Source organism: Rhineura floridana, chromosome 8, assembly GCF_030035675.1.
Source record: "Rhineura floridana isolate rRhiFlo1 chromosome 8, rRhiFlo1.hap2, whole genome shotgun sequence".
In the NCBI taxonomy this organism is placed as follows: domain Eukaryota; kingdom Metazoa; phylum Chordata; class Lepidosauria; order Squamata; family Rhineuridae; genus Rhineura; species Rhineura floridana.
The window spans coordinates 108,705,105-108,733,094 of record NC_084487.1 but is presented as its reverse complement, the minus strand read 5'-3'; the positions used below and the strand labels follow the sequence as shown (position 1 = coordinate 108,733,094).

General features: G+C 40.9%; 2 protein-coding genes across 2 annotated transcripts in view; one reads left to right on the top strand and one right to left on the bottom strand.

Annotated features, from left to right (window-relative positions):
* The window catches only part of ERGIC2 (ERGIC and golgi 2), a 34,421-nt gene extending 16,934 nt beyond the window's left edge, over window positions 1-17,487 (top strand). Inside the window, exons 5-15 of the mRNA XM_061640345.1 lie at window positions 1,208-1,254; window positions 3,306-3,376; window positions 5,026-5,066; window positions 6,779-6,880; window positions 8,068-8,163; window positions 9,756-9,811; window positions 10,206-10,304; window positions 11,391-11,488; window positions 12,799-12,961; window positions 13,817-13,896; window positions 16,838-17,487. Coding sequence (XP_061496329.1) covers window positions 1,208-1,254; window positions 3,306-3,376; window positions 5,026-5,066; window positions 6,779-6,880; window positions 8,068-8,163; window positions 9,756-9,811; window positions 10,206-10,304; window positions 11,391-11,488; window positions 12,799-12,961; window positions 13,817-13,896; window positions 16,838-16,903 — 919 coding nt within the window. The 3' untranslated portion in view covers window positions 16,904-17,487. The remainder of the gene's footprint in view (window positions 1-1,207; window positions 1,255-3,305; window positions 3,377-5,025; window positions 5,067-6,778; window positions 6,881-8,067; window positions 8,164-9,755; window positions 9,812-10,205; window positions 10,305-11,390; window positions 11,489-12,798; window positions 12,962-13,816; window positions 13,897-16,837) is intronic.
* An 8,894-nt stretch (window positions 17,488-26,381) lies between these two features.
* The window catches only part of MUC19 (mucin 19, oligomeric), a 58,515-nt gene continuing 56,906 nt past the window's right edge, over window positions 26,382-27,990 (bottom strand). Inside the window, exons 34-35 of the mRNA XM_061582765.1 lie at window positions 27,252-27,360; window positions 26,382-26,737 (exon numbers count right to left, since the gene is read on the bottom strand). Coding sequence (XP_061438749.1) covers window positions 26,575-26,737; window positions 27,252-27,360 — 272 coding nt within the window. The 3' untranslated portion in view covers window positions 26,382-26,574. The remainder of the gene's footprint in view (window positions 26,738-27,251; window positions 27,361-27,990) is intronic.

Below are 27,990 nucleotides of genomic sequence, written 5' to 3'. Positions count from 1 at the left end.
AATTTTGAGATGTTGTGCCCCTTGGTAAGTCCCAGGTGAAACATTCATAATATCATGTCTTGCTTTATCAGTCAAATTCCGCACCCCAATCTAATTATTCCCTTCAATATTCTTTTCTCTCTATAAAAAGATAAGAGTATTTGCGGCTTTACCTGAGGCTCTGCATAACTTCAATATTCCTTCCAGCGTTTTAACAAAAACTTTGATAGTTCAGCATGTTATATACACAGAGGATACTGAATTTAGGTACTTCCATAGGAGTTTCTTCAGATAGTAACTTGTATTTGTTCAGTTCACAAATACAGTCAGCACTGGATGAAAATGTTTGTATGCAGAGATGTCTGTCTGGCTTTAAATAGAAATGCAAACTTGGTTCTTTACTCCTTCTTAAGGGTGTGAATGCAAGCAGAGGTGAAACAAATTAAATCTGTTGATGTTCAGGTAGCTTAGTTAAGACTTCCTACAAGGAGAAACTTTTTCAAACTTAGATTTTATTTAGAAATTGGCCTTGAAGGAAAATAATTGCCATTTTAACTGTGCTTGATATATAAGTAGCTTGCCTAGAATTTGTGTGTGTGTGTGTGTATGTATGTATATATATATATATATATATATAAAGTACCAAGCAGAACATTATTGACTGGGGATCCAGAGCCAGCAGTTTAACTAGATAGTTTTGGGATATGAAGGAGGAGCAGGAAAGTAGTGTTTATGCTCTCATGAGCTGCTCACTGCACTTCTAGGGCAACAGTTGCATGTGAAATAATCCAGACATAACATTCTGAATCCTCCAAACCAATGTTTTGGAAGATTAGGGATAAGCCCATGGTTTGTATGCGATGTTATGTACAAATTGAGGAAAGCTGACCATCTGTCATTCATGACTCCTATGCTGCTAAAGCCACATATCAGTTTTTTTAAAAAAAACATTCCTTACATATTGTACAGTTAGACTCCTCCTTGAAAGTTAAGGAGCCTTTGAGAAGTAAAGATCTTTGGTGACAACAACCATTATTAGAAATCTCTCTAAATCTGCCTTTAGTCTTTCTGGCTTCGCTTCCTCAAATGGTAGCGCATGCACTTATAGTTCATGCATAAATTAACTATCCTATCATACATATCAGCTATCATATATCATATGAACTGTTGTATAACAATCTTGTATACCTCTTATAAAATTGACGTAATATGTCTTCTTTTTTCCTAGTAAATTAAGAATCAATATAGATATTACTGTTGCAATGAAGTGTCAATGTAAGTACTCTGATGTAATGTAGTTCTTTTTCAATTTGAAATTGCTATTTTGTCATTTCATTATTTAGGGTGGCACTATCACCCACAAAAAGAGGGTTGATGCAAAAAATGGCACTCTTGGGTTGAGCTCCCCTCTCCCCTGATTGTCCAGGATCATGTACCCCATGTTGTGACACAATCGCACTGAATGTTTCCCTGCCACCAGCAGCCAGTGATGTGGAGTGAGGACAGGAAAACACTCAACACAATGGCATCATGGAGATGGAATATGTAACCCTTTGTGTTTGTAGGGAGAGGGGGAGAACGTGACCCAGGGATGCCATTTGTAGTGATAATCAAATCAAATTGTAATTCTGCCTGCTGAGGTGATACAAACATCCAAGAAGGAACACAGCAGTCTTCCATGCAGCTGTCCTGACTCCAGAACACAGGTGAGGTCTGGTTGTTTGGAAGCACTCCTTCATCAAAATGTCCCTCCACATGGAAAGCTTGCACAACCTTCTCTGGTATATGAGTTTTTCCACACTCAGGGCGATTTTTATGCTTGGTTAGTTTCAAAAAATTGATATTTATTAAATTTATGCCTCACCTTCCCTCCAATGAACCTAAGGTGGTCTGCATGGTTTTCCATTCCCAATTTTTCCACACAACAACCTTGTGAGGTAGGTTAGGCTGATAGGGTGTGACTGGCCCAAGGTCACCCAATGAGCTTCATGGTTGAGTGGGAATTTGGACACTGGCCCTGGTCCAGCACTTTAAGAACTGTATCACACTGACTGTCTGAACCTCTCGTTCATTTTGTGGTTGTCATAAAATTGTACCTCACGTTCTTCCTGTGTGTTTATTCAAAAACTCTTTCACTGCTGGCACTCTTAAAGTTTTTGTAATTACAATCGTTGATTGGCAGTGTTGAATAGTACTTGAGGGAGTGGATGAGGCATGCTGTCCTTGTATTGGTATCTGTGAAGAATGCTTATCCTTCTGTGTATGTTGATCACATTATTATACCATTCCTGTAAATAAGTAAAATTATGTTTATGCTTTCCAAATGTCTTTTTAAAAATTCTAACGTATATTTTCTTTCATCCATTTTTTCACATATATACAATACACAATTTTAATCCACGAGAACAAAAGAGAAAAGTATAATGGAAACATATGGTACATATTGCTTTCTTGACCTACATTAAGTCTCTGTATAAGTATACAGGAATGCATTACAACATACCTAACCAAATGTATGGCTTTACATTTTCCTGTCCTTTTTAATACCAGTACATTATAAATACACTCAATTTTTTTCTATAAAATGGTCACAAGATTGCCTGCTTGCTCAGAGCAGGTGCAGACTTTGCCTTAGTCACAAATCGCAGTTTATTATTTTCTTGATTTTTCTCCAGTGTAAGTCCTTATTTACTAATGCTATGTACTAAGTTCACTTTTGCTGGAAAATACAGTCCCTTGCATCACATAAAACTTTAGATAACGAGACATTTAGATTTGTCAAGTTTTTTTTCTGTTTCCTCTGGCTAGTAGGGTTTTTACTTGGAAGATGGAAAGGGGAAATTTGTTAGAACCAAATCAATCCACACATTTCTTAGTATAAGAAAAATAAAAATAGGTATAAGATATAAAGTGAAACAAACTGGAATAATGGCATCCACTGGTCTTGGGCAGCCTTCCTGTGAACTAATACTGAAATTTGCTTGTCCTCATTTGTTAACCACAAGCGCTGACTAGCGACATAATGGGTTGCTGTCATGGAAAGATTATTACATTTCTGAAGTGTTCATTAGGAAGAAATATGTTGTTTGTATGCCCTCTGTTTGACATGCAACAGTTGGGTGGTTTGAAAAGCTCATGTTACACCATCATTTTCATGTATGTCGTGCCAAAGGTTGCTGTGACAAACTGAGATCTCATTACGAGATTGAAGGAAGAAAATCTGACTTCTTTTTAATAGTTGAGCTTGAAATGAGCAGTGGATTGCAATTTTATGGGCCTGTTTTTAGCCTTATCTATCTGTCTTAACATTTCAATTTTTGAAACAGATATTGGGGCCGACGTTTTAGATTTGGCAGAAACAATGGTTTCTTCTGCAGATGGATTAGTTTATGAACCTGTAAGTTTACTCCACTTTATTCATAAAAGGTGCCGTTGCCCACTAGTTTGGTATGCACTTTAAATGGAGCGGGGCATATAACTACCTATCCCAGACTGGTCTCTCATTTTATTGAATCTGGGCAAAGATCCATGGTACCAGATTGTGTGACAGATGTTCACAGAGATCCTGTGCATAAGAATGAGATGTGTAAAGCAATATGACTAAATATCCGTGAATGTACATGATGTGTTACTGAGGAATATATAGGTCCCTGTCCCAAGGATCTTACAGTCCAGCTTTTACACTGGGGGATGGAGGAGGCAAGGAACTGGCAAAAGTAAAAAGGAATGAAAGCAAGCGCATACACTGATAATACTTAAACTTAGTTTCATTTGGGGATAGACCATTGATGTGGGGCAGAACATTTTCTGTGGGTTTATTTTTCCACATAAAAGTTTCCATTTCTAAAAATGCATTGTTTCATAAAACTAATAACACAAGGGATACAAAATCAGTTTCAAAGTTGTAATCTTTTTTTAAAAACCTTTTTTTAATTGGAAAAAACTTTTGAGATATTGGTGCACCATGTGAAATTAAAATGGCATGCTTTATTTTTTGTTTGATTTACTAAATGCTAAATCAGATAGATGGCAGTCAACTTTTGGGCATTGGAAAAATTTCCAGAACGGTTTCTGATTCATTTTTGTGAGTGTGGAGAACACAGGTAGAACAAACAGGTAGAACACTGAACAAGCTGAGTTCCACTTGTGCAACGGCGCTTTCCTTCTCGCCCCTGCTCCCAAAATGTACTCTGCGGGTCCCCAGCTCTCTGGAACAGATTTGGAGGATGTGGGAGGAGCTGCAAAGGAGGGGGGCAACTCCATTGCACAAGCAGATGTCAGCTACACAAGTGGAACAACAGCATTAGATACAATCCATAATCAGTGATAAGCACAAGATTCTCAGTCCTTCCAAGTTACAAAAGTGTATGCATATGACACTTTCAGAGGAGAAGTGGCACAGGGTGCTTAACCTTTTGCGCCATCTACTTTCCCTCTGCAACCCTTTTCCTTCTGAGCCTGGCTAGATCAAGTGAGGAGAAGGGGGAGGGAGAAGTTAAGCTTCCTCCTTCCTGCATTCTGCTTCTCACTTCTTTGTGCCCCTCTCTGCGTGCTGGAGGTAAATATAGAATCGAGTATTTGCCAGCAGATGTCTAGTTCTGTCCCAAGAGATTCAACTTCATGGAATAGATGGGTGTTTATACTGGGATTTCAAGAGAAAACATAATCAGAGCAATGGTATTGGAACCAAAGAGAAGTTAACTTCAGGGAAGTTTTTCCTGTTCCTTCTGCCACCTACAAACCCTGAAAACCCTCTCCGCAGGGTCAGGGCCCCTCCCAGGGGAGCTTCAGTAAGGAGGAGGGAATGGGAGACTTTCCCCCATGATATTTCTTATGGCCCCTGCTTTATTCCTTGGAGAGAGTTCATTTTTCAATTTAATGGTGATGTACAACTGATCGTTCAAGTCCTCCTGCATGATGCCATCCCTGTAAGATTGTACTTGAGGATGTTTGGGACTGGTCATGCATGGAAGAAAATGTGTGAGACAAAAATCTGAGTAGTTTGTCTGAGTTTTTTACTATTTTAATCTACCTTCTCTGTTGCAGGTCATATTTGAACTTAGTCCTTTGCAAAGAGAGTGGCAAAGGTAATAATCCAGGAGTGATACGGTGTGTGCAAATGGGCAGGATAAGTGTGTGTGTTGATGTTTAAATTTTGCTGCTCCCAAGTTCCCAGTTAAAATTAAGAAACTAAAATAAATAGTTAATAGCTAACAATGCACAAAGGCACTTTATGCCATTCTGTGTTTTGAGTGATCACTAGTTGTTGCTGAGTAATTGCTGCAAATGGAGACGGTACATGTTGGGTTTTTTTTTTAATGTTCACAATTCTTAGAACTCACTGTATAGTCAGAAAAAGGGTGTCATCTTTGCCTTCTTTCTAAATGTGTGCCGTGTTCTTGAAGACAGCTCATCACAGTATACTGCAACTTTCCTTAGTCTAACAAATCTTTGGCCCAAGTAAGGAAGAGATGGTTTGGAAACTATTTGCTATTAGATATTGTTTAAAAAGATTGCATGAAGACAAATCTCTACTTTTATTGTTTAAAGCAAGTGTTAAGCTGCGTTGTCAGTTGCTGGGACTCTAGTGTTAGGAACCCAATTATCTGGAGACGACAACAATACTATGGCCACTTCAAATCTATCAGCCTAGCATTACAACGTCCAAAGTTGATGATCTCAAAATGATTGGACTCGCCACGATCACGTAGGCTATCTTAAAGTGCAAATGAGTATTGCCATAGCATAGACAGAACCTACGGCCTCATAAATTTGATTTATGGCTCAGTAGGAGAACTTCTTAGTGGGGTAGTTTCCGTTAGTGGGATGAACTAAGCTGTCCATTCACTGCTTTCCACCAGATGCCCTGAAATTGCAACTTAGGCAGCTTATTCCTGCCTCAGTCTCTTTTTATCCACCCAGTTGGAAAGCTTTGTTTCCTTCTTCTCCATGCCAGCAAAGACTTTTGTGTCCTTGTTTCCTTATTTCTGTGAAGGCAAGATTTATAAACCATCCTGCCAAATCCTCCCATTTTGGCATTTCTTTGCTGTATCACGTGATGCCCCCTCTTTCGTCCCCTGATGTACTTGGCCCTCTCCGTGTTGCCCTTCTTGAACCTTTGTGCCCCTTTCCTGTATCTTCGTTGAGACCCTCACCCACATGTTTCCTCCACCAGTCCATCCTTTTGCCACCTTGAAAGAGAGCTAGTTTACACAGCAATTGCCTATTTATATGTTAGCCTGGCATTGTGGGAGCCATTTCTATGTGACTGGATCCCATCCCACTCCAGTAAAAGAGATTGCCTGGCCATAGTTATTGTTGGGGATCAGACTGTTGGCTGAGTGGGGCCCTCCAGATGTTGCTGGACTATCACTCCATTGCTATATGGCCTGTGACTGGGCTAGCTGGGGCTGATGGGAGTTGGAGTCCAGCAACATCTGCCAGAGGGGAGAAATTCCTCATCCCCTTGGCTACTGAAATGCCATGTTCGTAGAGATGACTTTTGAAAACAACTCAGAAGTTTCAATTGGTCCAGTATATAGCTGCTATTCTGTTGACTGAGACTGGTCTGATAGAGCTCATCCCACCAGTTCTTAAATAATTGCTCTGGCTACCAGTTCACTGTGACCAGCACAGTTCAAAGTGCTGATTTTAAAGCCTTTATACAGGTTGAGTATCTAAAGGCTAAGGATCATCTTGCTCCTGCATGAACCTATTATAGTTGAGTATGTGTGTGATACCTGCTTTCTCTGCTGCATGTGGCTCTCAGCTGTTTCTCTTTTACCCATTCAAATTGTAGGATGCTACAAATAATTCAGAGTAGACTGCAGGAAGAACACTCCCTGCAAGACATAATATTCAAAAGTGCTCTCAAAAGTACTTCAACGGCACTACCACCAAGGTAAGAGGATATTTTTTATTTGCAATTCATGATGCTCATCTTTTGCTTCAAGCATTTACTGTATAGGGGGAGATTATTTATTGTAACATGTTGCTTATTCGGAGGCAAATGGCATTGCAATCAAAGTGTGTTGAGGATTACTCTGCTGGGTGGCAGTCCTAAGCCATTTGCTACAAGCTTGAAAATTATCTTCTAGAGTGTTGCCTGCAGGTAGTGAGGCAAGAAAGCTTTGCAGGTGTTTCTTTTTGTGTCCCAAATGACTGACATGGGCCTGTAAGCTACTCAGCTTTTTAAATAGTCTCTCTCTTCTGCCCCCCCCTTCACCAAAAGGAAGAAGGATGTACTTGTTCACAGACAAGATTCAGTGAAATTGATGGAAATTGAATGTGTTTTTGAAGAATGGTGGGAGGGCTGTCTCTGATTTGTTCTGTGTTCACAGTTGTTGTTGTTATTATTATTTATTCAATTAACATTCCACCCTTCTTCCCAAAGGAGTCCAGGGTGGCTGTTGCCCAGCTGTTCCTTGGTTAAAGACCTGTAATTTTGTCACCTTACTTTTTATTTTAAGCATGAAAGTAATGTTTCTGTAAAACAATCAATGTACATTTTCATGAGCTTGGTTTAAGTAAGAGCTATAGTTGCAAGCTTGGAGTTTTGAGGAATAGCCAGAGAGGACCCCTTCTCCAGTGTTTGAACCATTTAAAGGCTAAGAAAGAGCCATGCCTAAGAGGGTGTGCGGTACCTGAAAGGCAAACAGATGTATTGTTGCATGAGTTTTTGTATGCTGGAATCTACAGTGGACAGGCTCGCAACTGATGAGATTCTAGACATTGAAGTGTTTTTTGTCTGTAGGGAGATATGATTTGGGGGACTTCCAAGAAGACAATTATCCACATGCATTCTGAGGTGGTTCAGGCCTATAAAGACTTTCTTCCCAAAAGCACATGTTGGCATAATAGTTCTCTTTGCTTCTGAAATCAGATATGCCATTTGTTTTATTCCTCTTTCCAGCAGTTGAAGTAGACAATGATGCTAAAATTCTTCTTAGCTCCCAAGAAGCTTAAATGTTTGCCCTCTGCTGCTGTTTACACACAGCAGGGCAAATACCACACTGGGTGACACAGTGTGTCATTGATGTGTGAAGTTCTGTTCTCAGCCGCTGTAACTTGTTTTCCTTCTTCAATCAGGGAGGACAAGTCATTGCAGTCTCCAGATGCTTGCAGAATTCATGGACAGCTGTATGTTAATAAAGTTGCAGGGAACTTTCACATAACTGTGGGCAAGTATGTTCATTTCATTTACTGAAAACACTATAAACCAACCCTTCTTTCCTCATCAAAGGGTTTCTCCTTATTTGATGGACAGACCAATGGTGTAATCATAGGCATGTTTACTTGGAAGTCAGTTCAACTAGGTTCAATGGAGCTTACTTTCTAAGACAGGTGAGGGGAACCTTTGGCCCTCCAGTTGTTGCTGAACTACAACTCATATCATCCCTGCCCATTGGCCATGCTTGTTAGGTCTTATGGGAGATGTAGTTCATCAACATCTGGAGGGCCAAAGGTTCCCCACACCTGCTCTGGGAAGTGTGTTTAGGATTGCAACTCAAATCTCTCTTCTTTATGTGAATTCTAGTCTAGGTGAAAACTGAGCTTTGATTAAATAATATCTTGGAAGGACTCTGATGTATCTGGCATTAGTGTACACTTTTAATGGCATCTGCATACAAGTCTTGGATCATGCCAGTACATGTCTACTTTGGTGCAGAGGCAACGGGGGCATCATTTATTCATATTCTCTATTTCCCCTGTTCTCTCCTGTATCTTCTATTGCTTTCTGTTAACATACTACCTGATTTAAGATAGCACAGAAGCTCACTTGCCTTCCATCCCATCTGTCTCCCCTTAACTGAATTAGTTACCTTTCCTGATCCTGTTTCCCTTTCTTTCTTTATCCATCAACCAATTATTTCTCCCTCCTCCTTTCAGAACCATGCTTTTTATTTTTTAAGCTCTTTGAGATTTTTCCTCCTTTAACATTAAAAGTTTATAATCTCTGCCTCCACCTGTGAATTCTTTGATCTTGTGGTGCTTCCTCGCTTTTTTGTGTCACTTACCATCAAGCAATCTAAAGTTGCGAGCTTGTTTTAAACAGTGGGTCAGAATATTTGCCGATTCCCCTTTACTTATTAGGGTTGTATTAACTGGTTGTGCAAGTGGAAGGCAGCTTGTGCAACTGAACCTTCCCTCTTCCTCCTCTCCCCTGCAGCCTCTATGTAGCCTCAAAACCTTCTCTAGAGGGTTGGGGAGCCCTAAACAGTAGAGACTGTGCCATATGGGGCTCAACTTTGTGAATCACTGAACCCTGGTGAAGGGAGTCTGCTGGTGTAGCCCCGTGCAACACAGTCCTCAGTGGGGGTTTTTTGGGGGGGAGGGGGAGAAATCTGACCCTCTGGAGAGGGTTTTTGGGGGATTGCAGTGGGGAGAGGAATAAAAGCGAAAGGAGCATTCTGTTCATGCAGCTGTTGGATACAGCTTTATGTTTTTTCTGTCTCACTCTTATCTGTGAGCAACAAATACTTATAAACTGTCTGTCCGCTAACAAGCCGAGTGCAGTTGCAGGCTTCATTTACCAAATCCTGGAAAATATTTATGCATGGAATCTACAGAGGGACATTAGGTGTTTTAGTTGCATGCTCATCTTCTGTATACACCAGGGGTAGCCAACAGGATGCCCTCCTGATGTTGTGGACTCCAACTCTGAATGGTGCTGTGTCCCATTGAATTACTCTGAAAAGTTCACAAACCGTTTATTTGTCCTTCTCTAGCATCCTTTTGATTTTGAAACTTTCTTTCCTCCTCGTCTTTCTCCTTAGGGCAATTCCCCATCCGAGAGGCCATGCACATTTGGCAGCTCTTGTGAGCCATGAATGTAAGCCCTTTCTATTAACCTTGCTTCGAGACTTCGTTAGTTATGTGATGTTTCAGGCAAATGTGTCACATTTTGAAATACTGTATGGAAACCTTTTGGTTTTTCATATAAGCAATTCTGTATTAAGACAAACATTTGTATCCTTTTTTATTATTCTGGGAGAGCTCTGTGTTTAGACTCTGGGTCAACTCATCATTCTTGTTTTTTCTTTTTTTAAATAAATCTTTAAAAAAATGCTAATGCTAATAGCAAAAGCCTTGTTTGATTAAAATTAACCATTGCAACTTGTTTGGCTTAGAGTGAAAGACTGCATAATGTAAGACAGAATTACAGATTTTCTGATAAAGCTAAACAGCGTTTAATTTTGTGGCTTTTACTATGTTGTGCCTTTCAGCATACAACTTCTCCCACAGAATAGATCACTTGTCTTTTGGGGAGCTCATCACAGGTGTTATTAATCCTTTAGATGGTACTGAAAAGATTGCATCAGATCGTAAGTGCATCTCTCACCTCACAGAAAAGTGTTTAGTGTAGATGTTTTATTGAATTTCATGTTGCTTGATTTTAGCTACATTTTCCGTATGATTTATTTTCATTGAATTGTTAATAGAATTTGATTTGCGGGTGAGGGGGATATGTTTTCTCATTTGTATGGGTTGTAAAATTCCTTGAGTGCAGCAATGTAGAAAGGCAGTGTACAAATTAAAAATAAAAGGTTCTTCTGTTCAGCCTTACTTGAAAATCGACAGTTTTCTTTCCAGTTGCATGATGTATTATACATTTTTCAGTTGCATTATTAACTTTTCCATTTTTACCTTAGTAGTTCAATTTTTACAAAACAACTCCCTCTTTCAACCCCACCTCATAATAATACAACTTCAGGTTAAAACAATACAGATATTAGTAATTTTACATGAAAGGCTAATGTGTATTTAAATTCAAGGTGAACCTCTTACTGATTCAGAAAGATTGTTTGTGTGTTCTATACATACATGTATAAATTAAGAGAGACAATAAACACTAGCAGATAATTCAATATTATTAGTTACAATGGGTTTATGTGCACTGGAGTCCTGTCTGCAGCCCTCCCATGGGCAACTGGCTGACCAGTTGTAGAGCAGGATGCTGGACTAAGAACATCTGAAAATCTGTGCTGGGTCAGGCCCAAGACCCATCATAGTCCAGCAATTTGTTCTTACAGTGGCCAGCCAGATGCACATGGGAAGCCTGCAAGGAGAGGACGCAAGTGCCATAGCACACTCTCCAATTGCAAATCCCAGCAACTGTATTCAGAAGCATACAAACTAAATGGGCCTCTAGCCTGATCTAGCAGATCTGCTCTTATGTTCTTATGTTGTAACTTATTAAAATGCATAGTAGCGAAGGGCTGTACCTTGAATGTTGCTTATGTGTATAAACCCCAGTATTGGGCTGTGGTTCGGTTTCTTGCATGTTAAACTTCATGACCCAACTGCATGACCCAACTTGAATGAAATCAACACCTCTAAGTCTGTGTTGACTGTTTCTTTCCCAAATGGTGAGTCTTGTTTTAATCGTTACCTTTTTGTTTTGCCTTTAGACAACCAGATGTTCCAATACTTTATCACTGTTGTGCCAACAAAACTTCATACATATAAAATCACAGCAGAGACCCATCAGTTTTCAGTAACAGAAAGGGTAAGTCCATGTTAAAGGACAACTTGAGGAATATTGGTACTGTTTATGCATTTGGTATCTTGATGTTGATCTCCTCCACATGTAGTCGATTGCAACATCCACCGAGCCTCCAGTGTGTCCAGAGAAAAGCTTCTCCATCATAATGAGGTTTCAGAAAACAAAGAACAACATATTCCATTTGTGGCAGATTTCCATCTAGCATCTCCTAACTATCACCTAGCAATCAGGGAGAGCTTCCCATTGCTAGCAAACTCTGAAAGTCTTGCTAGAGCCGTCAACAAGCCTCCTGTTGTAGCATTTCATCAGCCTCCTAATTTATGCAAACTATTAGTGAGATCTGTGCTTAAGCCACCTATCAGTAATCCTGGATCTCATCCTTGTCACTCCAAATGCTGTAACACCTGTGTGTACCTCATGGAGATAACTACTTTCACAAGCACTAGGACAGGCAGAACATATTACATCAAACAGAACATCAACTGCAGATCCTGCAATATAATTTATGTCATCGAATGCAAAAAAACCAGGATGTCATATCCAATACATAGGAAAAACTACAACAGACTTGCACACACACTTCAGAAACCACAAATCAGCTACCTTGACTAAAAAAAGTGGAGCAATCAGTTGAGGGCCATAGCCTGTTGGACTTACCTATAACACCTGTAGAGATGCCAACAGATCCAACAGCACCAACTAAGAGGAAGAACATCTGGATATACTCCCTGGACACATTAGCACCACATGACCTTAACCTGAAGAACACTACAAACATCACTTACCTTCTGCAAATGAAGCCCCTCTGAGCATTCCATTCTTGAAGCTGTATAACTGCAACCTTGGTAGTAGCATTTGTATGTTAGCAGCTGATTAAGGTGGGAGCCAAAACGTTTTGCTAGTAAAATAAAAACCTCTGTTTTGTTATGTGTATATCATTTTAGGCGATTAACAGAATCCTTATAGGGATCCAGAGCAAGCTTGGGTGAACTTCTGTTTGTTCCTTTAAAAACTGTCTATTTATCTTGATATAGTTGCATTTGGACCAGATTTTCTTTTTCCAAAAAAATCGCAAATTCCAACTCTCCCTCAGTCGGCTGTAAATTGTGTTTAAATGTGTAGATGTTACCATTCCTCAGTAGAAAACATCTCAGTTTTCATTTTAATGCCGTCTCAGCTCTAGCCATTGCTAATAAGATAGTCACAGGTTCTGTTTTCCTCACTGGCGCAAGCAAATTCGAGCCTTCGCTTGTGTTTGATCTGATGTTACTGAATTGTGTCTGGCTTGTTTTTTCCATTCTGCTGCTCTCCAGGAAAGAGTGATCAACCATGCAGCTGGAAGCCATGGGGTGTCTGGGATTTTCATGAAATATGACATCAGTTCTCTTATGGTGACCGTGACAGAAGAACACATGCCCTTCTGGCAGTTTCTAGTGAGACTTTGTGGCATTGTTGGAGGGATCTTTTCTACCACAGGTAATATGCTGCAAGAGCCACACAATATAGCAACAGGAATGCACAAATAAGAACACACTATATAAAGGCAGAGCTTATAGCAATGAGGTTGCATCCAGTGGTTCTTTGAGCAGAAGACAGCTCGCATAACCGACTGCTCACTTGCCCCTCCTTTCTCTCTGCAGTCCCAGAAAAGCCTCTCCAGAGGATTGGGGTGCACCTGAAAATGTACAGCAGGGATGGTTAACTTAGGGCCCTTCAGATGTTGTTGGATTCCCAACTCCCATCACCCCAGCCAGCTTAGGCTTAGCCAGTGGTCAGGGGTGATGAGAGTTGTAGGCTTAGCAACATATAGAGGGCCACAGACTAGAGCATGGATGTGATGCAGGCAGTGGCGGCCAGCGGGGTTGCGTGGGTGGGGCTGCATTGCTCTCCCATCTTCCCAGCATTGCACGTTGCTGCCACTTACCAAGAGTGGGAAGGATGAGGCACGGGGAGCTTGGTGCAGTGTGATGGCAGGAGCTTCGGATTGGTGCCCTGCTGCGCTGAGCTCTCCGTGCCCTCGCAGCAAGTGGCAGTGCACTGTTGGGAAGCTGGAAGAGCAACACAGCCCCCATTCGTGCAGCTCCGCTGGCTGCTACTGGATGCATGTGTCTGCTAAGTGGTGCCTGATACAAGGTGTACTGGTCAAGGGGTTGTGGGTGTGGCTTCTGTTCCCTGTTGAGTATGTACTTGATGGCAGTCCCGTGTTTGCCTCTGTTCAATGTATGAAACGGCTCTCACTTTGATTGATTACCAAGCTCTGTGGATAATGAATGTGCAGCCTCACAAGCATTAGCAACGTTTTTATATGTCCCAATTGTTCTCCCATTTCAGGAATTTTACATAGCATTGGAAGTTTCATAGTGGAAATTATCTGCTGTCGTTTCAGACTGGGATTTTACAAATCTACATCTGTAAGTGTATTCTGAGCAGTGCCTCCCAATGTGTAAAAGACCCACAGTGTATGTGTGTGTTGCTTGCCAAAGAATAATTTTTAGAAGTCGTTCTTAAGACAGAATGATAAAACTTGGCCCATCCCTCACTAGCACCCCAGTGGAAACTCATTTCAATAGGGCCACAGTCCAGAGTTTTATAAGCTACTTTGAACTCAGACTGGCTACTAATTGCATCAAGAAAGCCAGATTATGCAGTTGTTCTTATATGCTTGTTTAGTGTACTTTCAGTTTGTAAAGTAACTGAAAATGTGACACTAAGCCAAAGAGAGAGAGAAAAGATCATAGAATCGTAGAGTTGGAAGGGGCCTACAAGGCCATCGAGAAAATGAGATTAATTTTAGAGGAGGGCCTTAGAACAGGCTATAGTAGTAGCCTGTAGATGGAGACTGAGAATTATGCAGAGCACTAGCCTCATTGTTTGAAGTGCTGCCCAGCCAGCCCTGTCATTCTAGAGTAGGGCAGGAGATATTTGGCCCTTCAGATGTTGCTGAACTCCCATCATCCTTTTTCATTGGCCATGATGTCTAGTGCTGATGGGAGTTGGAGTCCAACAACATCTACAGGGTCAAAGCTTCCCCAGCCCTGTCCTAGCGTGTCTGAACTACTATCAGGCACTGTTCTCAGGTTCCCATGCGTTTCCCCCCCTCTTCTGTACTACAGTGGTAGGAGGGCTAAAAACTTTAAAGTAAATTAATCAAGAGAAATTATCTCCTTAAGTGTTCCAAGAGGTTGTATTCTGCTTAGGACTGCTCTTCATAGTGTACCAGCTGAAGTTTCATCAGCTGAAGTATACAAAAGTTTAATTGCACCATCAGCAATGTCCTCTACTAGATTTGGCAAAAGGAACCAATATAGAGATGAGTAATTCCTGTTTACCAGAAGTTCAGAAAGAGGGAGATCCAGGGATTGCCTTGCTCTCTCCTGGCTATTCTTATTTTCAGGACTTTCATGGCCTCCATTTTCTGGTTCAGAACTTTCCAGATCTCTTACTCAAACCTCTTTCTGAGCAGTTTCTAGTTTTAATTTTGTAGATACCTATGGCCATAATAAAACATATCAAAAATATAATCAAGATAATTGAGATAATCAAGCTTCTTTAGTAATATCTCCTATATTTGCCTAGTAAAGTTTGGCTTGTGCCTTGACTAGTGTCACTGAAAAGGTGGCCACTCTTCTCAGTATCAAAATATCATTGTTAAAGACTTTGATATCTTTTTTTGGCATGTTGTTCAGTGGGTACCATTTTTTAACAGATCAGAAAGATATTTCTCTCCAGTACCTTTCTAATCTGTTAAAAAAATGGTACCCACAGAACAATGTGCCAAAAATAGAGTCACATGTAACCAAATTCTTCCAAGTTACACAAGAATTGGATTGGACTATGAAAGACCAACCCAAATTGTGTGTGCATTTTGACAAATTTGTAGGGGAATATCTCAGAGAGGAGGAATGCTTCCCTGGTGCATTCACTATAGCTGCCCAATTTTCCTGCTTTTTAAAGTTTAATAGAAATATCTGTGGGCTATAGGTACGTTCTTAAACTGCAAGGTGCTGTGGTTTTTGTTTTGCTTATTAGTGAATATCTCTGCTTTTTAATCTGGGAGGTACGAAATGGGCTCCTGTGCAAGTTTGCTGAGAATGTATTGATCATTTGCAGGCTTATTGAGTTCAGTGGGATTTGCTCCCCTGCAATCATGCTTAGGATTGGTGAAACTGACTAGGGAGGAGGATGAAGGGAGGGAGAGCAAAAGTGGGGAGGGGAGGGGGAGGCCAAAGTAGAAGGGGGGAGAGGGGAGGAGAGTGGGCAAGAGGGAGGATTGAGGGAGGGGAGGAGAGGGATGGCAGATTTGATCATTTGCATGCTTATTGAGTTCAATGGGATTGCTTCCCATGCAATCATGCTTAGGTTAGGTGAAACAGACCATGGGGGAGGAGGAGAAGGGTGAGGGAGAGAGGGCTGGAGTGGGGAAGGGAGGGGAGGGCAGGTTTGATCATTTACATGCTTTTTGAGTTCAGTGGGATTTACTCCTGTGCAATAGTGTTTTCGATAGGGAAAACTGACCTGTGGTAGGAGGGGGAGGAAAGGACGAATGGTTGGGGTAGGGAGGAGGAGTTAAGGGGAAGGAGGGGAGCAAAATTGGGTGGGTGGGTACTGAGCAGAGGGAAAACACCTTTCTTTTTCAAAAGGAGAACATTGTCAATAGTAACTTTCTTTTGGGGTTCCCTCACCTTTTAATTCTTCAGCAGACACCTGTAGTCTCCCACCCAAATGTAAACCAAAGCTGACCATGATTAGGCAAGCCAAACAGCTGTTAGTCTAGTGTTTAGAACACTGACAGTTGGTTCTTACTGAGCATACTTGTGCTATCATACACTCCAATATTAATTTTCTTAAAAATCAGCCACACTTTTTTTTAACTTTTAAACTGCAGAAGATGAAGGTCAGATTATTGAGCAAGGTCAGTAACAGGATTACAGGTACTCTGTGAAAACGTCTGATTTTTAATTAATTTCAACAAATTATGAGACCACTGACTGAAAAAAGTCCAATAGGGGTCTGGATTTTTTTATTCCTCTTTCCCAACTTTAACCTCTGAATTTTCTCTGTTTGTGTATCGCCATGAAATCATAGGGGGTTGTTAAGCAAGTATTTCTGAGTTCGGGACTGTATGTTTTGTAAAAGTTTGTTTTGAAATGAGCTTATGGGAAGCAGAAGGATGGCATGAGGCGTATATTCAATTTAACATAGTGGAATGTGAAAAGTCCATGCTGACTATAGTATACAGTCACTCTTGTGGCTGTATAATAGGAGGAGGATGCCAGGAAATGAGTAGCAATACTCTAAGAACAGATAAAATGAAAAAGTGACTTCCTTTCTACTTTGTTTTTTCCTTCATAGGTCACACCTCAAGATGGCCACGTAAACAACCACGTACCTCTAATGACAGATGACTCTATGCATTAGCACCTTCTTCAGAAACTGTTTTCCTTTCTTTCTGCCTGCTGCAGAAGATATTTTTATAACTAAACATTGTGCAATATGTTAAGACAGTGCTGAGGGGCAGCAGAGATAATCAAGCCTTTTTTTAAAAAAACAACCACCACCACCCAACCAACTGTATCTGTGTGACTTGTCTCTCCTTTTAAGAATTCAGAAAGAAGCCAAGAAATCTTCTTGAATGAACAAGACTGTTTGTGGCTGTAAATATAGTTCACAGCAAGACTAAACTGTTCTGCAGAAACGGCATTTGGCCCTTGAAATATCCATTGATAGCACTCCAGCTTCCAAGTTTTACAGATTCTGCACAAAAACTAACGTGCAAAGGAGTGAAGTTGGGAGGGATGTGTATTTTTCAACATGCAGCTTAGCAGGAGGACTAACAGAAGTAGCTTAAGAACTGAAGTTGTGTTAATGCTGTCTTTTTAAAAAGTGACATAAGATGTATTTCCCCCATTACATCTGTTGGCATGTGAGTGTTGTAATGGGAATATGGAAATGGAACTTGATGCACATGAAAGGAAGCAAGCTAAAACATGCTACTGAGAGTGGATGCAGTTTGTGCAGTCAGGTGAATCTTGTTTGTAAGCAAATGGGGGGAAATTGTGTTAGAGTATGACTTTGTTTAAAAAAACCAGACTCCATCACTTCTAGAAGGACAGACAGGTTAGGGAACCATGTTGTGTGTTCATAATTTGTCCAGGGAAATGGTGGCTTCTTTTCTCTGAAGGCTTTTGAGGGGTGGCTGCAAAAGCTAACAGTTGGGCTTCTTCAAATCTGGGGAATAATGCCATTAACAGAGAGAAATTCCTGAAGTTTTGTGGTGCCTTTTGACTTTATGTGAAAGCATTTCACACACACACACACCACATGCAAATTCTCCTAAATTTGTGCGTGTTTATCATTATGGGTGTCCATCATAATTAAAAAGGTCAGAATTCATGTAGAGACGATGCAGAAAAAACAGGTGTATGTAGGCATACTGAAAGCTTAACAACACAGTCCTATAAATGTCCACTCAGAAGAAAGCCCCATTGAATTTCCAGCGTAAGTGTTGCCTTTCTCTATGGTAGATTGTGGTCACATGTCCTGAAGTCTCTGCATATACCTGATGTTAGGTGCACATCACAATGCTTGTGTGATTCCCACTAAACTTAATAGATATGCATGGCACATCCTCATTCAGGATCCTAGATCATATATAACAAACCAGAGCTGGCTAATACCTATTTTTCAAACACTTATTTGAAGAGCTTGACTAAGCTGCCTCATACACTCAAAAGTATACCCTGCATTGTAGAGATTAGGATATAAATGTAGCATTTCTTGCCTGCCTGCATGGTGCTACGTGAGCAGCACTGGGACCCAAAGGGCTTATCTTCTACATTAGATGGGCAGGCCAAAGTGAAAGGACAGGCCAGATCTTGATGACTGAGGATAAGGTACAGGAAAATCAGATGGCAATGAAAATGCTGGTAAAGTGACAGTTAAGGCCATGTGATAAAGGTTTGCTGTGATTTCAGAATGGCAGACAAAGGGCCAGTTCAGACATTCTGGGCTCCTATATGGAGGTTTCCACAAACTGCTTCCATATTGTGATGGCAACTGTTGAAAGTCTCTTTTCATGACAGTATCTCTGCATGACAGCCAAGGAATGTGTGGTGCTCATGTGTCTGTGTGGAGTGTTTTTTTTTGACAATCTTACTGTCAAACCACATAGGAAATGTAATCCAAACATGGCAGCTGCTGGGTCACCATTTTCAGTGGCCTTTATACTAAGGCGAATAGATATATATGAAGTCCTAAATGATGGATAACTGCAGTCCTGTGTCTATTGCTTACTAAGGTGGGCATTTCTTAGCAATGTGGCGGAGGTGGTCTTTCAGCTGAGAGAGTTAGGTTAACATCTCTCAGCCATAAATTCATGAAGGAAGCAAAACTGGCCTACCAGCAGTTACTCATCTGTAAAATGAAAATAATACTGACCTACCTATCTCACAGGCTGGTTGTGAGGATTAATATGATAAGGATTTAATAGTGTGTTGAAATGTTGAAAATGCTATAAAAATGATCAATTCTCAAAACTTTTAAAGTTTATTTTATGGCCAGAATGCATACTACATTTGCCGTAACAATGCTGCCAGAAATAATGTCCCTATTGTGATCTATACCTTTCTTGGTCATAATACTTGAAATATTCCCTCCAAGGGATTAGGACTGTATTTGAAGTCTTTGTCCTGATCGCCGAATTGAAGATTCTTTCATGACTGTGTCCTGCCAAGGGTCCTGCAAGGGCAGGTAAGAGGCCTGCGTACAAAGAGGTGGAAAAGAGGGAGGAGGAGAGATAGCTATAGGTGTGAGAACCATATTGGCAATGTCCTTAATGACTAGATTTTTTCCCATCTGGGATCTCTCAGAAGGTATGTTCAACAACCCACCCCCAGTCAGAGTTAGTGTCTCTATGCTCTTGGGGGGTGGATTCAGGTCTTGTGCTTCTTTCTGCACTGAGCGCTTCTCCAACAATGTAAATAACTTCCTAAAATTCATTTTCCTCCTATGAGGTAACTTGTAATTTTTCACATTCTTCGGCTTTTTTTCCATTTTACGTTTTGTTGATATCATGCGATTAGTCTTGGCCTTCCCGTGCCTCCGGGATCTTATCCCCTTCTCCTTGACAGGGGTTTGAAACTTCTTATGGGCAACAGTTTGAGGGAGGCTATGAGAAATAGGATCCACCTTAATTTTAATAGAAGATGTATCACTAATATGCATATTAACTAAGATCGATAATAAATAGTTGTACTCTGTCAGACAGGATTTCATGTGATCAAAGTCCATAGCAAGCATAAGCAGCCACCCCATAACAGCTGGGCTAACCCCATCGATTTCCTGAATCCGTTGGTGACAATTTGGATGCGGGGTAGCCATATCATCATTAGCCATATCCAATTCCTTATTTTGTAAATTGTCTGTAATTGGCACATCCGTCGTCTTATAATCTTCTATCTCACATAGAATTTTGGCCAAATCTGAAGTGGGGGAAGTTGATAGATGCTTCTCCAATAGTAATATATTATCTGTAGCATCCTTTGGGTCCTTTGTATCCTTCATTAAAACTGGTTTATGGGATAGAATTGTAGTAGGGTCTAGAAAGAAGGTTCCAGTATCCAGAGGAGAAGAAGGGGCTTCCTTATAAGGAGGTTCTGCTAAAGCTATTTCAGCTGCCAAACTTAGGGCCGAGTAGTCCTCTGCAATTGTCTGAAGATTATCTTTAAAGGAAAAGGACCAGTCATGAGGTAATTGGGTATCTTGGGGGGGAGTTCTCAAGGGGCCTTTCATTTATAAGTGAAGTAAAAAATTGCGTTATTTTTGTCTGGCCCTCGAGTTCCTTATCCTTGGATTCAGGAATGAGTATAGCTGACGAAGTTGTCAGCTGTAGATTTCTTTTTTTCCCCCTCATTCTTCTCGGCTGTGCCATACTCTCAAACAAGGGGGAAACGCCCAGGGCTTTTCTCGCACTTCTTGTTAACACCATTGAAGCAAAAGCGATGGTAGTAACCCAGTGAGAATTTGAAGCTCTGATTCTGGCATAGCAAAATACTTTCAAGCTTTCAACATGACGAATGGTCTAAAATCTTTGCTATAACATTCTTCGATAGTAAAGGGTTACTCCCTGGCTATAAGTCACAAAGATTACTTACTCAGTAAGTTGGTAATGAGCGGGTAATGAGCAGGAGAAAAATGTTTTTTGTGCTTTCTTCAAGGAAGCCAGTGATAAGCCATAAAATAGCAATTTGAGAGCGAAGTAGCAGCTGCCTGCCAAACAATAAGGTGTAATAAACAATAATAAAACAATAAACGGTAAGCAGTAGATTAAGGCCCTTGAAAAGAAAATATAGGGTAGAGAGCTCCCGTAACTGCGTCTTACCAGGACGCCATTTTCTCCCTCTCACATTTTGGTAACTGATATCCAACAGGTTGAATAGCTGTTCTATAATGGTATAAAGGCACGGGCCATCGTCCTATTTGTCTCCTGCTTCGCGGCAAACTGCATTCTTTCCACCAGGTACAACCTAGCCCTCTATGGTATAAATATTTCTAGATATTTTGAGAATAGGGCGCTTCCCGGAGCCCTATTCTCTTGTGGTAGGCCGCATCAACAACTAGCCAAGCCAAACCATGCCAAGCTTATTGACTTTACAACTGAGGCTTCACGCCCAAATCAGCTGGGGACTTTGGCTGTTAGGCCGTGCCAACAGCAGCTCAAGCCAATGCAGAACTATGCTGCGCTTAAGGATGCTACAACTGAGACCTTGTGCCCGGAACATCTGAGGACCACAGACGCTGGATGTCAGGATCCTGCCTACTTGAGTGGAGAGTCTAGAGTTCCTTTTACCTTTGAAGAATTATCGCTAATAGATGCTTACTCAGCCCTCTCATCGGTGGGACAAATTGAAATCCTGAGTAGACTGGAGAACTTAAAACTTCATCTGGAAAGACTGCTAGTACAAGAGAAATCTCCCCCTGTTCCCGCCTCGATGGATTCTATGCCAAATCCAAGGCTACTTATAAAGGAGCCAAGTTTTCAGGGAAGGGTGATAAATGGCTTGGATCTTCCACCTCCCTTGTCTAATAGTGCTGGGAATCAGTATGTGGGCGGATTAATACCAGTTATTAGTGTGCAAAGAAGGGGGGTGAAAGACTCCCCCATTAGCACAGATGAGAATTCCTCTTCCGATCTTTTGGATGCTTATAATTTAGCCAGACATGCGAAACCAACATCGCCTGACCTTTGGACTAGGATGAGGTTTTTGGAACCTGAGGCTTCCCGATAACCCTCCTGGGAATAGAGGTTTACAAAGCCCTCCATCCCAGCTCCCTCTGGAACCACTTTTTGCTCTAGCTAAGTCCCAAAGTCAGTGCAGGAAGTAAAGGGGGAAAGCCTGCAGGCCCTAACATCACCTCCCATTCTTAAGGGCTGTATCAGTACCTCTATGGACTTCGATTTAAAGTGTATAGACTGACAATTGCCAGCTCTATCCTGGAACATCATGGGCTGGGAGAGTAAGTTATATGATGAGGATTTTGTTGACTATCTTTACAAGTTTAAGATCATTTGTCTCCAGGAAACTTGGGTTGTAAATCCAGCTAAAATGTATTTGCATGGTTACCGTGCTTTCTCCACCCCAGCGGTAAAACAATCATTAAAAGGTCGTGGTAGTGGAGGGCTCACTACCTTTATCTCGGCTGATCTGTCAGCTGAGGTTTATCATCTGCCCACTACACTCCCGCAATACGTCCAGATCCTCAGGATTAAGGGCAAGCCTGTAGGATCTCTTATTTGTATAAACATCTACTTCCTTCGCAAACAAGGTCCCTGGGTCACAATAGTGTTTGGGACCGGCTAGCTGAAAGTCTTATGCAGGTAGACCTTCAATTTGCTAATGACCGTCTCCTCCTTTGTGGGGATTTTAACGCCAGATTGGGTGATTTATGGTCTGGTGGTGTAACATCTACCAACTGGGGTCCACCCTGTCAGACCGGCACATTTTGTAAGATCCTACAAGATAAAAAATCGAATGGCCAGGGTAAGCGTTTGGTAGAACTTGCGTTGGCACATCACCTTGAAATACTGAACGGCTCAGATGTCGACTTTTCCAAGGGTGCTTTCACTTATTTAAATATCCGGGGTGCCAGCACAATTGATTATATGCTGGTTTCCCATACACTACTATCAGACATCCTTGGATTTGTTGTTGATCATAGAATGGAAAGCAATCATTTCCCCCTTCGGTTACATCTAAGTCCAACTTTCTCAACTTTTTCGCATTCCTTGCCACTTTCTGATGGTTTAGTGGTCGCGGAACGGAGAGCCCACTGGTCTAATAATTTGTGTCTATCTATTGCAAAACTTGTTGAGGATAACTTCCTCCAATCCCTTCGATTGGGAGTCCTGAATTCTGAGGTGGACCCTCTGATAGCATACCAGATGATTTTGGCCTATTTAAAACCTAAATTGACCCGGAAAGATCACCCTATGGGTAATAGACATAATGGCAATGTCTGGTTTGACCAGGAATGTAAGACCGCCAAGAGAAGGTTGGCGTCCTACCTTCGACAGATAGGTAGGGGTCCGAGGAATTTCTCCCCTGACCTTTTGGCGGCTTTGAGATCCTCATATGAACATCTCCTGAAACAAAAAAAAGTTGCTTTTGCGGAAACCCGCTGGCGACAATTAGCTATGACAGTGACAGAAAAAAAGGAACAACAGTTCTGGGACCTTGTGGCGACAGGTATGGGTACATCTAGGCCTATAATTTTAGGACAGATATCTGCATCAGCCTGGCATTCACATTTTAGCAGACTTTATACATCATATTCTACCCCCTCTAAAGCCCTTGTTGGCACCGCTGAATAGTTTTTACCACCTTGGCCACCGGTCACACCAACCCAAGTCAGATTACTTATTGACTCTCTTAGAGTCGGTAAAGCCCCCGGTGAGGATTTTTTACCCCCCGAAATTTTTAAGCAGTTTCCGGACTGGTGGGCTCCTATTCTTGCCAAGCTTTTTACGCAGATTAACGACTCAGGCATTGTCCCCGACGGCTGGCGACAAAGTATACTTGTACCGATTTACGAAAAAGGTGATAGGCAGGATCCCAGTAATTACTGCCCAATTAGCTTATTAAATGTAGTGGTGAAGCTATATAGTAAGTACCTTCTTAATAAGCTGGAAGACTGGGAAACTGAAAACCAATTCATTTTCCCAGAGCAAGCGGGATTTCGAAAGAGTCTTTGTCCTCTTGATCACTGTCTGACTCTTTATTACTTGGCCAAACAAAGTATTCTTGGGCCGACAAAACATTTATATGTTGCATTCGTGGATTTGGCAGCTGCTTCTGATTCAATAGATCGGAATCTTTTGTGGACCAAAATGGCCAATCTTAATATCGATAGCCGCCTTTTATTTCTGTTAAAGACACTGTACACCAATACATCGACACGTGTGAGGGTGGGTACCTTAGGTGCATTATCAGACCCCATAGTGGTAGATAAAGGGGTAAAGCAAGGCTGCTTTTTGGCCCCTTTGCTTTTTAATATCTACTTGAATAATATTGTCTCCGAACTATCGGGTTCTGAATTTCCCCCCCCCTCTATAGGGAGTAGAAAAGTTTCGGTGTTGCTATATGCTGATGATATGATCCTTTTGTCTATTGTCCCTATTGGCCTGCGGAGAATTCTGTGGAAACTCCAGGATTATTGCTCCAAGGAAAAGTTGCAGGTTAACTACGAGAAGACAAAAGTAATGGTATTTGGCAAAAGACACGTCAAGCTCAAATGGTCAATAGCTGATCACCACCTAGAACAATGCCGAGTCTTTAAATATTTGGGAATATACTTTACAGACACACTTTCCTGGAAAAAACATATTGAAATGACTAAAGTGCTTGCGGCTAAAACATCAGGGGCTATTTTAAAATTTTACCGCACAACGGGTGGTAATCTAATTGAACCCGCTTTAAAAATCTTCCAGAGTAAGGTTATTTCCCAGATTCTGTATGGTGCAGCAGTATGGGGTTGGGATGAATCTTCTATCTTAAGCCTAGAGTCTATCCAAAATAATGTTTTGAGAAGGCTTTTGGCACTACCCCCTGGTACCCCTGCAGCGATGCTCCGAGCAGAAATGGGATTCCCCATGCTGAGAGCTCGCATTCATAACATTCTTCTTAATTTTCGGAGATCGCTAAAAGAAACCCCGGCTAAAGTACTACTTAATCTCTGTTTTGACCAAGCTCTAGGTGTTAAATTATGGAGTTTAAGAGCTGATAATTTACTCCAAATATATCATATACTACCCCAAGACTCCTCTCTTAATAAAGCAAACTTACGCGACACCATCTATCGGTATAGTGATTATCTAGATGGTTTGTCTTTGATTAACTCCAGAGTTTCCTGTCGGTATTGGACTTTTAAATTTGATCATGCTAGAGCTGTATACTTGACTCTTTCCATCCCTGTAATACTTAGACAGGCATTTACAGCTCTTCGCTTTTATTCAATGCCAAATGCAATAAGAGAGAGGCATTTTACTGGGACTCCATGGGCTCAGAGATTCTGTGTATGCGGTGGACGGGAGGTCAAGGACCTTCCCCATTACTTGCTGCTCTGCCCTATTTATTCAAACCCACGGGCTAAATATCTGATGGGACTGCTGGCAAGTCGAGATCTGACTTCTGATCGTGAAAAAATTGCTATTTGATGGCTGATGTAAATGCTGATGTTACCCATAGAGTGTCTTTATATGCTTTAGTAGCTCAGAAATTACGTGCACAGTTCACGTCAAGTTAGTATGTCGATTCCAATTTTGTTTTACCCAGTGATGGTATAAGCCCTTGGTTTGCTAAATTTTGTACGCTTCATTGAGCTGTTTGCTCATTTTATAACAATTTTACTAATGATTGTATTAATGGGTTATGGCCAAAATGCCCTGTGATAATTTTGTTAAATGGCCTTTTAGTATTGGTTTTAACCATTTTAATGTGGGCTGTGCTGTATTTGCGATGGCCTACGGCTCTGCAATAAAGTTGAGTTGAGTTGAAGTCTTTGTGGCTACCTTGCAGCTGCCAGGAATGTGAAGCCATGCTGTAGAGATTTGCAGTGTTGCTCTGATCCATGGGGATCCATTGCATGCCATGTGCACATTTAGTCAAGCATTCTAATAGAACTTCAAAGTAAATTGTTTTACAGCAAGCAGCAATCTAGCAGACACAGAGTCATAAGATTACAGACTACATTTTTGTCTGAGGATCTTAATTCCTTTGTTGATTGCTCTGGTTTGGGACTCATCTGAGGGAAATCAACTGCTTGCAAATTGAATACAAACAAATGACTGCTGGTCCGTGGCAAACGGGTTAGGGATAAGGTATGCTTGCTATTAAAAAATGATCTACTTCTGAACTTTCTGAAGACAATTTTATACATAACTTCATTTTGAGGTCTGCTTGTGCTAATGTAGGAGGCCCCTTCTTTTACTCACATCTGAATGGACTGCCTTCAAGTCGATTCTGACTTATGGTGACCCTATGAATAAGGTTTTCATGGTAAGCAGTATTCAGAGGTGGTTTTACCATTGCCTTCCTCGGAGGCTGTGAGGCAGTGACTGGCCCAAGGTCACCCAGTGAGCTTCAGCTATAATAAGGCATGGCCAGGATATGGTGTTCCTCACCATCTCCTCCAATCATGAGTTGTTTTGAACAGGACTTGCATGAGTAGTTTGGGAATGTATTTTCAGAATCAAGTTTGCATCCAGCCATATCAGATAGCTGATGCGATTTATTCTAGTCACACAGCATAGGCCACAAGGATGGATATTGTGTGGTACATATGTTTAGTGCTGCAAGTAATAGTCTAGTGACCAGACAACACAGAACTGAGAACAGCCATTTCAAAATAGTATTTATTTTGCTGTTTTGATTTGTGAAGATGCTACAAAACATATATTATAGATTTTGCTTAAGATCCAGGCATTAATAATGATTATTTAAATTGGTAGCAAATAACATCAGCAAATCTCAAAATCACATTTTTAACATGTTTGAGAAGAAGAGGAGCAAAAAGCCATTTAAAATATGATTACATTAGTGACCTTTACAAGCTTGGCAGCTGCAGGCAACAGTGTGCTTGTATTTATACATGATTAGTTTTCCTGTGGGACAGAATATGGGGATATTTTTGTATACATGTTCCTTTGCCTTGCAGCAAAAACATTTGTTCATCATTTGACGGTCAACACCACTATACCTGAAATGGAAATAAAACAGGAAAGGAAAAAATGGTGGACTTAAAATACAAATATTGTTTTAAACAGAATCTAGTGTAGAAAGATCAAACCCAGAAAGTGGGCATTTTATGCTTTTGCAAATATTTTCTACTTTCCAGCAAGCTCTCTGTGTGTGTATTCCTTAAAATTACAGCTATGGAGATTTAAAAGACTGGCTGCAATCCAGCTCTAGCTGAATGTACTGCATGCAACTGTGATCCTGAATGGGGATATCCTCTATATCAATGGAGGCAGTTACATAGTTAAGTGGGCCCCATGTGAGCATAAAGATCCAGATGCCTTTTCATCTAAGTGCATTTCTCATGCTGAATCACAAGAACTATGTGCAACCACAATGACTGGAAAATCACTATGTCCTTGAACTCTGTGTTACTATCAAGCCAAATTGTTCTCCACAATCTACCTTCACCTCCCCTGTTCAATATGACATATGGACCTCATACTATATGTATATGAATAAGCATTACAACTTACGATATTACTTTTTTGCATTCACCACTGCATACTGGCATCAAGATGTGACTTTTACAACCATTTGCACTAACTCCCACCTTCACAGGAATTGGTCTGCATTGATTCACACCTAAGAGGAACAGCAGACAAGACTCTGAAGCACTTAACAATGTGAAAAAGCATCAATAAAGAATGAGGGTTTTGAACAGCTGCTAGATTACACTTTTATTTATTTGTAAAGAGATTTCTATCCTGCTTTTCTGCTTCTAGAAAATGCCCAGGAAGGTTTTTAAACTTGCACCTGAAAAAAAAACGACTACAGTAGGGCCCCACTCATACGGCAGGTTACATTCCGGACCTCCGCCAAAAAGCGAAAACCGCTGAAAAGTGGAACTCATTGAATAGAATGGCGCATGATGCCCCAAAACTGCCGTAAAAGCGGAACAAGCACCGTATGAGTGGGGCTTTAGTCTAATTGTGTCTAATTGAGACCGCCACATTAGTGAAGTGCTGTAAAGCGAAGCGCCATAAAGCGGGGCCCTACTGTATAAGGCTCAAGTTGGAGCAATTTCTTTGTATTTGATATGTTGTATATATTTTATATAAAAGATTGATTTTAGAGATGAACTTCAGAAAACAAAACTAAACTAAAGCAAACAGGGCAGCAGCTTAAAAAATCCATGCAGACAGAAATCAGTTATTCAGATAGAATGCATGCCAGAATAAATATTTTGGATAAAATGTACTTTACAAAATGCTA